This window comes from Osmerus eperlanus, chromosome 14 (assembly GCF_963692335.1).
Source record: "Osmerus eperlanus chromosome 14, fOsmEpe2.1, whole genome shotgun sequence".
In the NCBI taxonomy this organism is placed as follows: domain Eukaryota; kingdom Metazoa; phylum Chordata; class Actinopteri; order Osmeriformes; family Osmeridae; genus Osmerus; species Osmerus eperlanus.
In genome coordinates this window covers 16,502,222-16,516,735 of record NC_085031.1, presented here as the reverse complement: position 1 = coordinate 16,516,735, position 14,514 = coordinate 16,502,222, and the positions used below count along the sequence as shown (strand labels likewise).

Below are 14,514 nucleotides of genomic sequence, written 5' to 3'. Positions count from 1 at the left end.
GAGGGAGAGAGATGGAGCATGAGAGAGAGGGGGAGGGAGAAGGAGAGAGAGAGAGAGAGCATGAGAGAGGGGAAAAAGAGAATGGTACAAACGTAAGAGTGAGTAAAAAGATAACGGGAGAGCAGGGATCTGCTGGCTGTCTGACAGGCAGAGGAGCAGTGATCTGCTGGCCGTCTGACAGGCAGAGGAGCAGTGATCTGCTGGCCGTCTGACAGGCAGAGGAGCAGGGATCTGCTGGCCGTCTGACAGGCAGAGGAGCAGGGATCTGCTGGCCGTCTGACAGGCAGAGGAGCAGTGATCTGCTGGCCGTCTGAAGGCAGAGGAGCAGTGATCTGCTGGCTTCAGGGAGGGCGAGAGGAGAACAGCGGCCGTACCAGCCTTCCTAAAGCGCTCAAGACAGGGAGCTGTGGAGGAACAGCCCTCCTGAGGGCAGCTGGATCAGGCAGACAAGCGTGACACACTCCCAGTCTGCAGAGCCAGGACCCAGACTCCAGCCTCCTCCTCCAGCCTCTACCCTCCAGCCCACTGCCCTCAGCCTCCAGCCCACTGCCTCCAGCCTCTACCTCCAGCCCACTGCCCTCAGCCTCCAGCCTCTACCCTCCAGCCCACTGCCCTCAGCCTCTAGCCTCTACCCTCCAGCCCACTGCCTCCAGCCTCTACCCTCCAGCCCACTGCCTCCAGCCTCTACTCTCCAGCCCACTGCCCTCAGCCTCCAGCCTCTACCCTCCAGCCCACTGCCCTCAGCCTCCAGCCTCTACCCTCCAGCCACTGCCCTCAGCCTCCAGCCTCTACCCTCCAGCCCACTGCCCTCAGCCTCCAGCCTCTACCCTCCAGCCCACTGCCCTCAGCCTCCAGCCTCTACCCTCTAGCCTCTCTCCAGCTGGGGGGGGGAAGAGAGAGAGAGAGAGAGAGAGAGATGCACTCTTCACCTCTCAGGTGAAGAGTGCACCTTTTAAAGACGACTCCTCGAAGCCAAGGCGGCGCTCCTATCGGGAGCCTATTTGAAATGTCCTGCTGAAACCCAGGAGCAAGAGGTGGAGGAGGAGAGGAGGACAAGTGGAGGGGAGGGAGGAGGAGAGGAGGGAGGAGGGGCAGGGAGAAGGCAGGAACGATGAAACAGTCTCTTTGTCACTTTCCATCGGACTGTCTTCAATGACAATTTATGGTCGCAATCACGGTCATCTCTTATTCAGCATGGACCTCAGGTCAGATACACACACACACACACACAATAACTGCACATACAAACGCACACATACAAACCTACACATGCAAACACGCGCCTCTTTCCTCAAACACGCACAGGCGTTCCTCTGACGCACACCTGTAGAGCGTTCTGAGAGCCCGGCGTTCAAAGGCAGCGATCTTTTGCCAGCAGACGGTCTAAAGTGACCCTCCCGCGCTTCTCCGCGAAGCCACTTTGAAGCCTGCGATTGTCGAGGCCGTATCACATGAAAGACAAATGAAAAAATGCAGCATTGAAAATCGTCACTTTGAAGTCGAAAGCACACAAGCAAGGTCTCTCTCGCAGACCACTTATAGTGATTTGACTTGGACATCAAACCCTGAACCTAAACAACGGGCCAGGCTTGCTTTCTCCACAGCCTCCCACGGGGGGACAGTTGGCGGAGGAGCTAACCTGAGGTTACCAGTTAGACCTGGCCCCTGGACAGGGGTCTTACTGGCGGGGAGAATATGTGCTCTACAACTACTAAAACCCTACGAACCACGCACTTGGGTTCATCCTCAGATATACAGAACGGTTGTGCCAGCTACTTAGCTAACTCACAAACATCTTCGAAACGTTGTACTCATGATTGTGGTAGATGTAACGTTTCCAGATGCTATATGTTACACACCCACACAAACTCATACATACACACACACACACACAGCACACTTCGCTCAATAACACACACACACACACAGAGAACAATTCTCAGTTGACATTCTCTTCCATGCAGTTGAAAAAGGCCTCCACTAAACTGATATAAAGCCATACCCCTTCTGGTTTCAGGAGAGCAATTTCATTTCTGAACCCATTACTGGCTTTAATTGAATAGGACCTCTAGTATTGACAAGTGTAAATATACTCCCTCCCTGGTTTCATATCAGGCTCCGGGACGTTCCTCACCTTGTCAGAGGGGACGTGAGAGGCAGCTGGGTAGGAAACTCAGGCCCTGTTCTCCTGTTTTCCTTCTCAGAATCGGTAACTCTGTGCTCTATTGATCAGGCTTTTTGGCACCCTGGGCAGATTGATTCTCTTATTAGTAGCTACGGATGTCTGATTGGGATAGATTAAAGGTCTGTCGTGGCTCAGAGCAACACTATTATTTACCCTTTTTCATTAGAGCGCTGGACAGGACTAGCCCCTGGTCATGGCAGGCGCAGGTCCCACTGTGAATCAACAGTAATGTACTGTAAATGGAAAGGTGATTATAAAATACAGCAAGACTGGGCGGGTACCAGATAAGAGCCTGTACGAGGCAGGCTGAGGTCTTATGGCAGCAGATTCTTATTAACCTTACATTTACATTTACATTTATTCATTTAGCAGACGCTTTTATCCAAAGCGACTTCCAAGAGAGAGCTTTACAAAGTGCATAGGTCACTGATCATAACAACGAGATAGCCACAAAACATTGCGAGTAGCCAAAACATGAAGCACACACTGTGAACAACCAAAGTAAGTGCCCAAAGGGAAGAACCTAAGAGCATGTAGTTAAACAAGTTACAATTAAACAATATGAACTGCAAGTGCAAGTGTACCTGTGGAAAAAAGACAAGCAACAATAATAAAAAACAATATATCACAGCGAGTACAAACAATTTTAAATCAGTTACCACTGACCACAAGAGCAACAAGTCTCTGAGCAAGAGTCATTGTGATCCTTGAGGAAACTAACATCGGGTCAAGCGAACCATTCCTAAGTACCGTTTGTACTCCCGGAACAAGTGCGTCTTGAGCCTTACATGTGTTAACCATGTGTTAACCTTACCATGTGTTAATAAGACTTCCTTATTTACTAAATCGTTACCGGATCATACCGGATCATCAATGGCGTAAGCATCGATCCCATCAGGGGGGATTATTCCTCTAATTGCTCCCTGCCTCATATTCCATGTATGTTGCTCCCTAATGCTACAGGCAGGGAGTGCTTCCTTTATATACATCCACTCCGCCAAAGTCAAACCTATTATTTAATAATGGTCAAATCAATACGTGAGTGTCTTGACTGGACTGAGCTGGAGGTGTGTTGGTAGAGAAACAGGCAGCCAGGCGTGTTTGTGCCTCCACGCTTCTGTCCACTCCGCCTGACTAACCAGACGTCTGGCTCTCTCTGACAGGGCCAGTCAGAGGCTCTTCTCTTCACCTCCTGCCTCGTATCCTCTCATCAGCATCTCCTCCTCCTTTCCTGACCCCTCTCTCCTTCCTCCAGCAGAGACGCTCAGCAGTCAGGTGACAGGCTGACTTCACAGATGTGTGACAGGCTGACTTCATAGATGTGTGACCATCCCTCTCCCATCCCTGTCCGTGGCCACGCCCTGATACACCACCAGACTTACCTGAGACCAGCGCCTGAAGGAAACCAACAAGCTGAATAAGCAGGGCCCAACCTCACTCTGCCCCGGGCTCAGCCTCAGGGCGCTCTCTCTCTCCTCCTCCCTCCCTCTCTCTTTCCTCCTCCTCCCCTCCCTCCCTCCCTCCCTCGCTCTCTCTCTCATCTCTCCTGCTCTCTCTCCCTCCTCCCCTCTCTTTCTCTCTCCTTTCCTCTCTCTCTCTTCTGCTCTGTCTCTCTCTCCTCCCCTCTCTCTTACTCTCTCTCCTGCTCTCTCTCCTGCTCTCTCCCCTCTGCTCTCTCTCCTTCCATCTCGCTCCCTCTCTCCATCCCTCTCTCTCCTCTTTCTCTCCAACCCTCATCCCTCTTCTCCCCCTCTCTCTCCCCCCCTCTCTCTCACCCCTTCTCCCTCTCTCTCTCTCACCCCTCTCTCTCCCCCGTCACTAACAGTCCCTCGTCTCAATCTCTTTTCTTTCTCATGTTGATTTATTTGTTTATCGACTTCCTGGAATGATCATTATTTCCCTCATAAATCCCACCCACACTGCTTATAACACCAGCCCGACACACAATATCGCCACACTCATACATTTTATGAAGCAAAAGCGCAGGTTATCACAGGCAAAGGTTATCACAGGCAAAAGAAAAAAAGAGAGAAAAGAACACCTAGAGCCTGTCGTTCTCCGTCGAGCCTGACACGCCCCTGAGAGCTCGGGCTCCTAGTTTTGCGATGTGGAGAGCTTGGTTACAAACATCAGAAGAGCACTTATCCATACGGCTACAAGAATCTAAACCACAACACAACCACCAAGCCCAGAGAGAGAGAGAGAGAGAGAGAGGAGAGATCAGGCCATCCAGCCTCGTAAAGAGCCCCAATGCAAGCTGTTCCATCTCTCCCAAGCACTACCTTGGGCTTAATACCTCACAACCTATATACTTATCCAAGTAAAAGTCCTGTTGTGTCCAGGAGTGATTACCTGGCTGGTCTTTTCCCCTGGCTACTGTGTCAGCCTGACCCACTACCTGCTGGCTCGCTGCAATCAGGGGCATTAGGGTTGGAGAGCCCTGGTATGGCAATCTCCCTGGCAAGCACTCTCAGCCCAGACAGCCGACTCTAAAGAGGCAGCTAGCTTGCTCGAAATAGACTTCTAGCCGACTCTAAAAACTCAACAAAAAAAAAGGCTGCTAGCGATCCTTGGTGTACTCACTCAGAGCGCTCATCAGAAAGTCATGATGCGTCATCTAACTATCCTGTTCACTTCCCCAGCAGGGTTCAAACCAGTTAGGATGACACTGTAACGTAAAGAATCACTGCAAATGATTTGTTTCGCAGACACGGTCTACCCAACATACACAGGGGATTTGAACCTGCGACTTCTTAGGCTGCTGTGCGTTGCTGCACCCCTGAGTTAGACCTATCCCCTGATAACCACCCCTGAGTTAGACCTATCCCCTGATAAACACCCCTGAGTTAGACCTATCCCTGATAAACACCCCTGAGTTAAACCTATCCCCTGATAACCACCCCTGAGTTAGACCTATCCCCTGATAACCACCCTTGAGTTAGACCTATCCCCTGATAACCACCCTTGAGTTAGACCTATCCCTGATAACCACCCTTGAGTTAGACCTATCCCTGATAACCACCCCTGAGTTAGACCTATCCCCTGATAAACACCCCTGAGTTAGACCTATCCCCTGATAAACACCCCTGAGTTAGACCTATCCCCTGATAACCACCCCTGAGTTAGACCTATCCCCTGATAACCACCCCTGAGTTAGACCTATCCCCTGATAAACACCCCTGAGTTAGACCCTATCCCCTGATAAACACCCCTGAGTTAGACCTATCCCGTGATAAACACCCCTGAGTTAGACCTATCCCGTGATAAACACCCCTGAGTTAGACCTATCCCGTGATAAACAACGCTTGACATCCCCTGAGGTTTCCAGCGACGGCAGTCGCTTTCAGAATAGAGACGGTACATTGATGCGAGCTGACTGCAAGTATCTGGCCTGGGAGAGATGCAAGCGAGCGGAAAGCTGTCTGTGCTGCCGCCATCTTGGCAGGTTCTGTTCTACCAGACTGGAAACCACGAGGGAGCAGAGCACAGCTGCAGAGATAAGGAGGATTCAAATTCACACTCTCACAAACGCGCACACACTCACAAACACACACACTCACAAACAACACACTCACAAACACACGCTCAAACAACACACACGCTCACAAACAACACACACACTCACAAACAAACACACTCACAAAGACTCACAAACAAACACACACCCACACACACACACACACAGCTAGTGTTTCTCCCATATGTCCCACCGCCCCCCCGCCCCCCCCCCCCCCCCCCCCCAGCCCCGGGGACTCACCCAGTGAGGACGACCACGAAGTCCATTACGTTCCAGCCGTTTCGGAGGTAGGAGCCTTTGTGAAACGCAAAGCCCAGGGCAATGATCTTAATGCCGGCCTCAAAACAGAATATTCCAATAAAGTAGGGCTCTGTGTCGTCCTGCGGAGAGAGAAAAGGAGAGAGGGGGAACTTTTTGTTATAAGTAAGAGAGTGGGTAATGAAGCATAGAGAGGGGAGAGGGGAGATAGAGAGACAGAGGGAGAGAGAGAGAGGAGAGAGAGAGAGAGAGAGAGAGAGAGAGAGAGAGAGAGAGAGAGAGAGAGATGAGAGAGAGAGAGAGAGAGAGAGAGAGAGAGAGAGAGAGAGAGAGAGAGAGAGAGAGAGAGAGGTTTATTTTACTTCTCTAGCCAATGTGAATAGAACCGGCCGAGGAACAGACTTCTCTCTCTCGTGATAAAACACAAAGAGAATGGAGAGTCTTCATTCATCTCCAACAACCAAAAATTTGTTTATGCAAGGATCAGCATAAAATATGATCTCTAAAGTATTACATTTACAGCAATGGCTTCCACAGGAAACAGTAAATTAGAAATTATTTAAAATCCTATCCTGAACTCAGAAGTGCTTGTTTTTTCACTCCTTGTCAGATCAGGCACGTATGACTTGACACTTTTTTTTCCTCTTGTCTCCAGTAAATGTCAGAAGAACCTCCAAGCTCGGGCAGAGAATATCTCTACCTTCCCACAACCCCTCTCTCTCTCCTCTCTCTCTCTCTCTCATCTCTCTCTCCTCTCTCTCTCTCTCTCTCTCTCTCTCTCTCTCTCTCTCTCTCTCTCTCTCTCTCTCTCTCTCTCTCTCTCTCTCTCTCTCTCTCTCTCTCTCTCTCTCTCTCTCTCTCTCTCTCTCTCTCTCTCTCTCTCTCTCTCTCTCTCTCTCTCTCTCTCTCTCTCTCTCTCTCTGCACTAGCAGAGAATATCTCTACCTTCTGACAACCCCCATCACTCTCCCTCTCTCTCTTTCTCTCACCAGAGCTCCTTGACTACCCGGGCCCATCCCCCCAACACCCTCCCCCAACACCCTCCCCACAACACCCTCCCCCCACCCACCGCCATCAATCACAAACGAGTCCGACTTGAAACATGATTTTACTTCCTCTGACCTTTCTCCCCTAGTTTTCACCGTCTGATCTGACAAAAAAAAGGGCAACTGTGGATAAGTTTCATGTGATATAGTTATAGAAATAGTAATGGAATAAATATGGCTTCCTCAATCACTCAGACGGTTCACTCATCACTCACGGAGAGGATCCCCACTCCCTTCGCAAGACCGGACAAAACCATTGTCCCCAAAGCAGCCCCAGGCTTTAACGTATGGATAATAAGAGCAGACGGTCAAACTGAAATATGAGCATATCCATCTGATTCAGAGAGATAGGAGACCAAGCAAGGCCCAGGCTTGTGTAACGACAGGGAGAGCTGGGTTGTAGGTTACGTGTTAACATATAGAATCTAAGATGTTCATGAATAATGCACGCCCTGTCTCCACTGCTTAGTGGGGAGCGGAGAGCAGTTCCCCAGGGGGGGACGGGGCTAAATACCTGCCATGAATCGGAGGTAGGCCACTTGTCTATTTTCTTTACGGAGGCAACTCATAAATAGCTTATTTCGTTTCTAATTAGGGAAGGCGCTTTTCTGACATCCCAACTGGGGTTGTTTGGGTGTGGCGGAGGGATAGGGGTGGGAGTGGTTAAGGATGGTGGGTGGATGGAAAGGGGTTGGGGTAAGTGTGTATGGGTGGTGGGTGGGTAGATAGGAGTGTCGGTGTGTGTGTTCCCCCCCCCCAAACCATTTCCCACCTTCCTGTTCTTCTTCTTCTCCTAGCTTACGGTGCCTCACACATCCAGAGATGATGAGAGATAAGAGGGAAGGAAGAGGGAAGATAGAGAAAGAGTAAGAAAGAGAGAGAGAAAGTAAGAGAGAGAGAGAGCAAAAGAGGGGTGGGAGGGGGTTAGGGTTAGACGTCTCGAGTCGGCTGGCGGAGTTCAAATACGAGTTTAAGCTACGCGTGTGAGCAGTCTGGAGGCCAGCGGAGGGGGGCCAGGGGAGGGGGGCCAGGGGGGATCAAAGCTCGCTCAGTGTGAGTGTGTGTCTGAGCTGCCTCAATCACACAGTGAGACACAGGCCCACTCATGATCCTGGGCAATAATGAGGATGTGATGCTGGGAGGGCTGGGGGGGCAAGGGGGGCTGGGGGACTGCCTGTGTGTCTGGGATCAGGGCCTCCTCTGACAGAGGAAGTAAACGGCTGGACATGTCTTGGTGTTACTAAACTATGTTGATGGAAGAATGAATCCCACTGCAAATTAGCAACACTCAACAAGCAGTGTTTACAGCTCTCTTCTCAAGTAGATTAGTTCACTTCAGTGACGGACATAGATGCCGATTTATGTTTTCCTCCGTGGGTGCTCACAGGCGCACGCCCTTTAAAATGTTTATTTTGAAATGAATGTACCCTACTGGCAGTCTGACACACGTGGGTGCTCAGTATTTTCCGTGGGTGCTCGAGCTCCGGAGCACCCACGGTATCGACGCCTGTGGTGATGAATACTGACAGTGAAGTGAGCAATGAGAAGGTGATGTGGACCAAACAGTTGTGAAAAGATTTCTACGGCCTGCTCTCTCTCTCGATCGCTCTCCCCTCTACCCCTCTCTCACTGTCTCCCCCTCTCTCTCTCCCCCCTTGCTGTCTCTCCCCCCTTGCTCTCTCCCTCCCTCTGTCTCCCCCTCTCTCTTTCTCCCCATCCCTCTCTCTCCCTCCCTCTCTCCCCCTCTCTCTTTCTCCCCATCCCTCTCTCCCCATCCCTCTCTCTCCCTCCCTCTCTCCCCCTCTCTCTTTCTCCCCATCCCTCTCTCCCCCTCTCTCTCTCCCCCCCTTGCTCTCTCTCCCCCCTTGCTCTCTCCCTCCCTCTGTCTCCCCCTCTCTCTTTCTCCCCATCCCTCTCTCTCCCTCCCTCTCTCCCCCTCCCTCTCTCCCCCTCCCCCGCTCTCTCCCTCTTGCTCCTGCATTCATTCTTGCAAGAATGTGAGTATATATTATTATACATTATCACATATTATAAATAAATGATAGTGTTACGATGTAAAGCACTCTTACCAGGCGTTCTGACATGGGCGTCTTGTCGCTGGCCGGCAGGTGTTGTTCCAGCGCCAGCACGATACAGTTTGCGATGATGGTTGCCAGTATCATGTACTCAAACGGAGTTCGCAGGTTAAGGAGCACAAACGGATTTCATGGACATGATAGCACACACCTTAAAAAAACATGCAATTGATGTATGATTACTTTAAACAGTTCCCCGGAATAGGATAGTCTATTTTAGATGAAAACAAAATGAACCGTTTTAACGCTTTCGACAACTGGGTGATACTTCGTCATCGGTTTAAAGGCTAAATTAGTTGGCTACAGTAAATTGGTCTTCAGATACACATTTTCCTATGTTCTTGTAGAGATAAGTATGACACTTCTCAAATAAACTAATTTGTGTAGCTAATTGGTTCCACTGATGGAAAGTGGAAGGGAAATGGACAACGGTTAACAGAGGAAAATATATGTTGCAGCTTTATTGGGACCGAAGTAGGCTAATATGTTCAACACACCCTCGGTCTTTCCCGTCAGGGTGCAGGCTTTTCAAACGCTTGGGGGAAAACTGAGTTATGAGCGTCAACGTCTTTCCAGTTGGGTGACCATTTCAATCCGTTTTCAATGCTTGCCTCATTCTGTGACAACGGATTTTACCGGGCCATTCCCCTCAGGCCGAAGGCTTTGTGGGATTGTTAGTCGTTGAGGAATAGGCAGGCTTTAGAAAACCGCTCGCCCTAATGCCGAGAACCAAGCCAGGAATCCGGCATCTAGACAGGAAACTGCGCCACTAATGATTAAACATGATAAGGCTTTTCCCCCTCAACACTCCCTGTAATATAAACTGGAGCCTCTGAATCGTGTAAAGGTCGGTCATGAGCGATCTGTTCTCACCAGAATGTATGATGTAGCGCATGGACGTCTTAATGTCCCAACTTTGGGGGCGCAGATAAATTGATAACCATTCTTATTGGATTACATTTCGGAGAATGTTTTTCTAACTGACGCCCACACAGCAGATCCAGCTGTCTGGTCGCGTTTGTCATGCGCCCTCCGGCTCTCCTGCCTGGCAGTTTGTGTTCGGGGGTGGCGTGGCGGGGTGCGCGTGGGCGAGTTCAGCACCATGGAGAGGGCTCGAGCCGCTCCGAATAAAGACGAGGCGTTGCAAACTAGCGGTCTCATTTCTCTAGCTCTCGCCTTACCATGGAAACGGGAGAGGCAGGAAACGGCAGCAGTTTTACAACTGTTCAATGACCACATAAAATCGGGTGGTCAATGTGCTCACAAAGACTGCTTTACACCCCATCTATAAGCATAGGTGTGTCATAACACGATATAGCTGAGACAGTGCCCGTGACAGAATTATGTATCAGGCATCGACATTATGCATGCTATATTTAAGTACAATTCTACAAGTAAAAACCGCCTGTTGCGAGCGGTGGGATAGACTAGCCAACCGACCTTGACGACTTAACTGTCGTGTTCAAAGGAAGGACGAACCATTTATAAAGTGTTGTACAAATAATCAAATAATTATTTCCAAAGTGTCGCTATGTCCATCATGTCCCAAATCCTACTAACATCTTTCACTTAGCCGTCTCTACCCAGTTAGCTTCGCCGAGAGTCAGATGAACTCTATAGTCTATTGACAATGGTGTTTTATTTTATTTTATGAAAATGCTAATTATGTCTCTTTAAATAATCGAAATGTACTTGATTTGACTTCACATCTCCTTCACATCTGTCTTTTGGGTAGGTCTAGCTGACCGATGACACATGGTGACAAAGGGACTTCAATCTCTTCCTGTCTGAAGCGAAGGTGGGCATAAAATGGAACGAGGATTGTAGGATAAATTATGGCCACAACGTGTCAAAGAGACACAGTGTGATGTCTGAGACTCAGGCAACACATGTGTTTGTCAAATATAAAATACATGAGCCATTTAAACACAGATGCTCCACCACCTCCTTCTATCATTGGTGCTTTTGGACAAGAAGGATATGGCCATTCAGTTATTCGCTTTGCATACTTCCTTATGAGATTGTCCTCTCGAAAGATGAACAAGGACCGGTTGACAGTGAAGCAGTTCTGTTTGACAGGGTTGGGGTTGTATATAGCCATTGTCCTGGCTCTCTGAGCCATCGACTGCTTGTACATCCTTTGGCCGCCTGGAGCACCACCAACCCGGGCTCCCCCTCTACCGGCGCCCGGCGCCCCTCTACCGCCGCCTCCGCCACCATAGCGGGTGGGTAGATCTTCTGCGAAGCGAGCCATTCTAGAAACGCACAGATCCAACAGGGGAAATCCAAAGCGGTGTCAGTGAAATTAGAGGAATGAAGCATCACAACAAACACAGCTGTCCAGCCCACTGGTTTACATCCACGTGTATAGATGGGTTGCTTTTAAAGATGAAATTTTTTTAAATCTCTTTTGGATATCCTTCCTTTCAGCCTTTTCCCTTCACTCAATCCTCCAACCCATTTGGTAGGATACAGATGAAAGAAAGTTTGCATTCAACCGAAATGTGCGTCAAATGCACTTAAATCTATTAAACGATACATTGTCCAAATAATTCCACATGTTACATCCTTTTCACCTAGTTCCGCATAGATTGACGGTGCAGGTCCCACAGATAAAACATACACGTCTCTTTCAGCGTTTGAATGCCAACACCAGTTGAAAAACGTCCGAAAAGGTCATGTTGTTAGTCGAAAGGAAAAAGATGTCAGCGCGTCTCTTCGTTTTCTTTGCGAGTTTCAAGTAGCATATCAACAGCTTTAACAAAACAAAACCAATTGGAGCTCACGTCCTCTACTCCCAGTTGAGCGCATGCCTTGTGGGCTTCAAAGTACCCAATTCACCAGACTCTGGTGCGAACAAATAAACGCATGTGACCAAAATTAGCCTATCGACAACACAACCTGCGCAGAAGCACGCGCCGGCTGTTATGAAATGAGAGTAGCTTAACAGATGATTTTGCGTAAATTCGCTGAAAAGGCACACCCATGTCAATCACAATAACCAATAAAGATGTCATTTCAAGAGAAATTGTATTATGATACATTATGAGATTGAAATTGTATTTCAGGCTACAGCTCAAGTAAACTTCACATAAATAGATCTTGATACAACTAAGACATGTGAACCATACATGATCAAGTAAATAATTCTTGTTTTTAAATATATTCTATTTTCAGCTAGACAGAAGAGATGTTGTTGAAGGACTCCAACCGATATAAAGTGTATGGTTTGGCAGTAGAGTTTATTGCTTTACATTAACGTCATACTTGTGTGCGGGCTATAATCTTGTAATAGTTATTTGCACATGATTGGTAAATGGCACCGAAAAGAAGGTTATTGCTTGTGCTACCAAACAAATTCACAATTAACGAAAAACGTTAAATCCATGTCATTTTACAAAAAAATACAGATAAGAAAAATTGCAAATCTATTTGAAATTAATGTTCCGCCATTCCGCTCCTAGCATTCACTTGGAATGAGTTCTCTACCAAGGCTTCATTCAGCATGGCTAAATATTACCAAAGAAATATTCTCGTATTTCGTAATTATGTGGTGTGGGTTTGACGGGGGAGCCTGGAGGGGCTTCTCGCGCATCCAGAAGCGCTCTGCTATCTGCTCGAGCCAGAGGCTGTTTGAGCTGCTTGGATGCGTCTTTGCTCCGGGGTTCATCCTCCAGAGTGGCTCGATCGTGCGGATGCAGCCAGCATCTTCCAAGAATCCACAATCATTCAAGTGGCCACAGGTCTAGGCCACTGCACATTTTCTCTAACGCCAATCAAGTATCTGGTTAAGTGAAGCATTATAAAAGGCATCTGACAGGCATCAAACTAAAAACGAAGTAGGCTACATTTGATGAATGTAAATCAGAATAATCCAATTTGTCTTTTAAGTAGGCTACACAATGGTTAGGCTCAGTGCGAATTACTATGGGCACGGGTTTGATTTGATTTTTGAGTTCGGCGTGGTTTTGATCCTCCTTGTGGTTGTTATCGTGTACTGCAAGAGCATAATCAAATAAACTACCATTTAATAAAAGTTCAGTCCACAGTAATCTAGGCGCAAGTTATTATCTGAGCAATCTCACAAATAATAACAGATTTCTAACTGTCTTTATGGAGAGAGAAAAATACTCAGCACCATATGAATAATACCAGAAGCTCTAGGCGACAGACTCACCTGTTGCTGGACCAAGGTGTGCTGTTCAGGGCGTCGTGTTTACGAATAATGCGTCGTATGCCTCTCTCTTCGGAAGCAACGGGCTCACTGAGTTGATAAACTCTGTCATACTGTGTATTATCCATATTCTCGGTTCTCCATGACTGTTCATGGTCAACACAACTGTCAGTTTCATCATCGCTGTCACACACCACAGCTTGCCGTCTACGGAATCCCGCTGGAGACTGAGCCCAGGCGCCGTATTCCGCACCCATAGTCAGCATCCTCCAAGTGTTAAAGGTGGTAGAGCGCAAGGCTGGGGGCAGATATAGTTGTTAAATTGTTTTAAAACGTAGAATACCAACTGTAACCTTGATTTGAGGCTGACCTGTCCCTTAATGTCCATGCTGCAGGCCAGAAACAATGAGACAAATGTATCCCATCTCATCAAACAGACAGTGATTTTTCAGTAGGCTATTGTCCAAATACTGCCAACAGGCCACAATCTGGCTTTGTAACCAGACAACATTTTTGGACCATGGTTAACAGTCAGCCAGTGTTTTGTTATCAGTGCGAGGTGTAAAAGGCACGGGCCCCCAACTAATGATAATTAATTGTGAGACAGGATGGGGTACATTGTCAAGAAATCAGAACACATTTTAAAACTTTGAGAGGCAATACAGCATCATACGTACCATAAACCACAGTTGAACGCCTTTCCGCCCATGTGGAGTTTTCGGGGGTCGGTCGCCTCATGGCTGATTCCTTAGCTGACCAACTGTTGCTTTCCAGACTCAAGGTAAATGCCAAGTTATGATTACTTCTTGAAACTGTAAGAATTATTATATGCCTGCTTACTGGAACAAGAATTCATGGACAATGGCCTGAAAAGAGTGCCTCTGTTTTCTCCCATGGAATGCGGGAAAAAGATTTCCGGTCCCGCTAGTTGAGATTGAGAACCTTGTTATCAGCATCAATGTCTTTAGTTCTCCAGGAGAAATGTCTCTGATTTAATTATCAACTGAGATTTTAGCCATGTCCGAGTAATCAGGAAGGGAGCAATCATCACGGCGAGGCCTAAAAGGCCAGCTGCTGCACAATCAGCGACTTCCTGATTTTCTCTAGCTGGCTTTGTTGACATTTGGAGTTGGACTCAAAGACCTCTCCATAAACCAGGGTAGCCTACACAAAGCCTTAGGCTACTCATAATAGGTCTACATCCATTCGCCTCTTGTTTTGAATCACTCTTTTGAAGCGTTTTGCTGTTCACTAACTAT

General features: G+C 48.1%; 1 protein-coding gene across 1 annotated transcript in view; it reads right to left on the bottom strand.

The window, feature by feature from the left end:
• The window catches only part of cacna1bb (calcium channel, voltage-dependent, N type, alpha 1B subunit, b), a 71,784-nt gene extending 57,321 nt beyond the window's left edge, over positions 1–14,463 (bottom strand). Inside the window, 6 exon segments of the mRNA XM_062478243.1 lie at positions 5,563–5,674; positions 5,943–6,082; positions 9,076–9,181; positions 11,064–11,336; positions 13,259–13,553; positions 13,933–14,463. Coding sequence (XP_062334227.1) covers positions 5,563–5,674; positions 5,943–6,082; positions 9,076–9,181; positions 11,064–11,336; positions 13,259–13,553; positions 13,933–13,993 — 987 coding nt within the window. The 5' untranslated portion in view covers positions 13,994–14,463.
• Between the last annotated feature and the right edge of the window lie 51 nt (positions 14,464–14,514).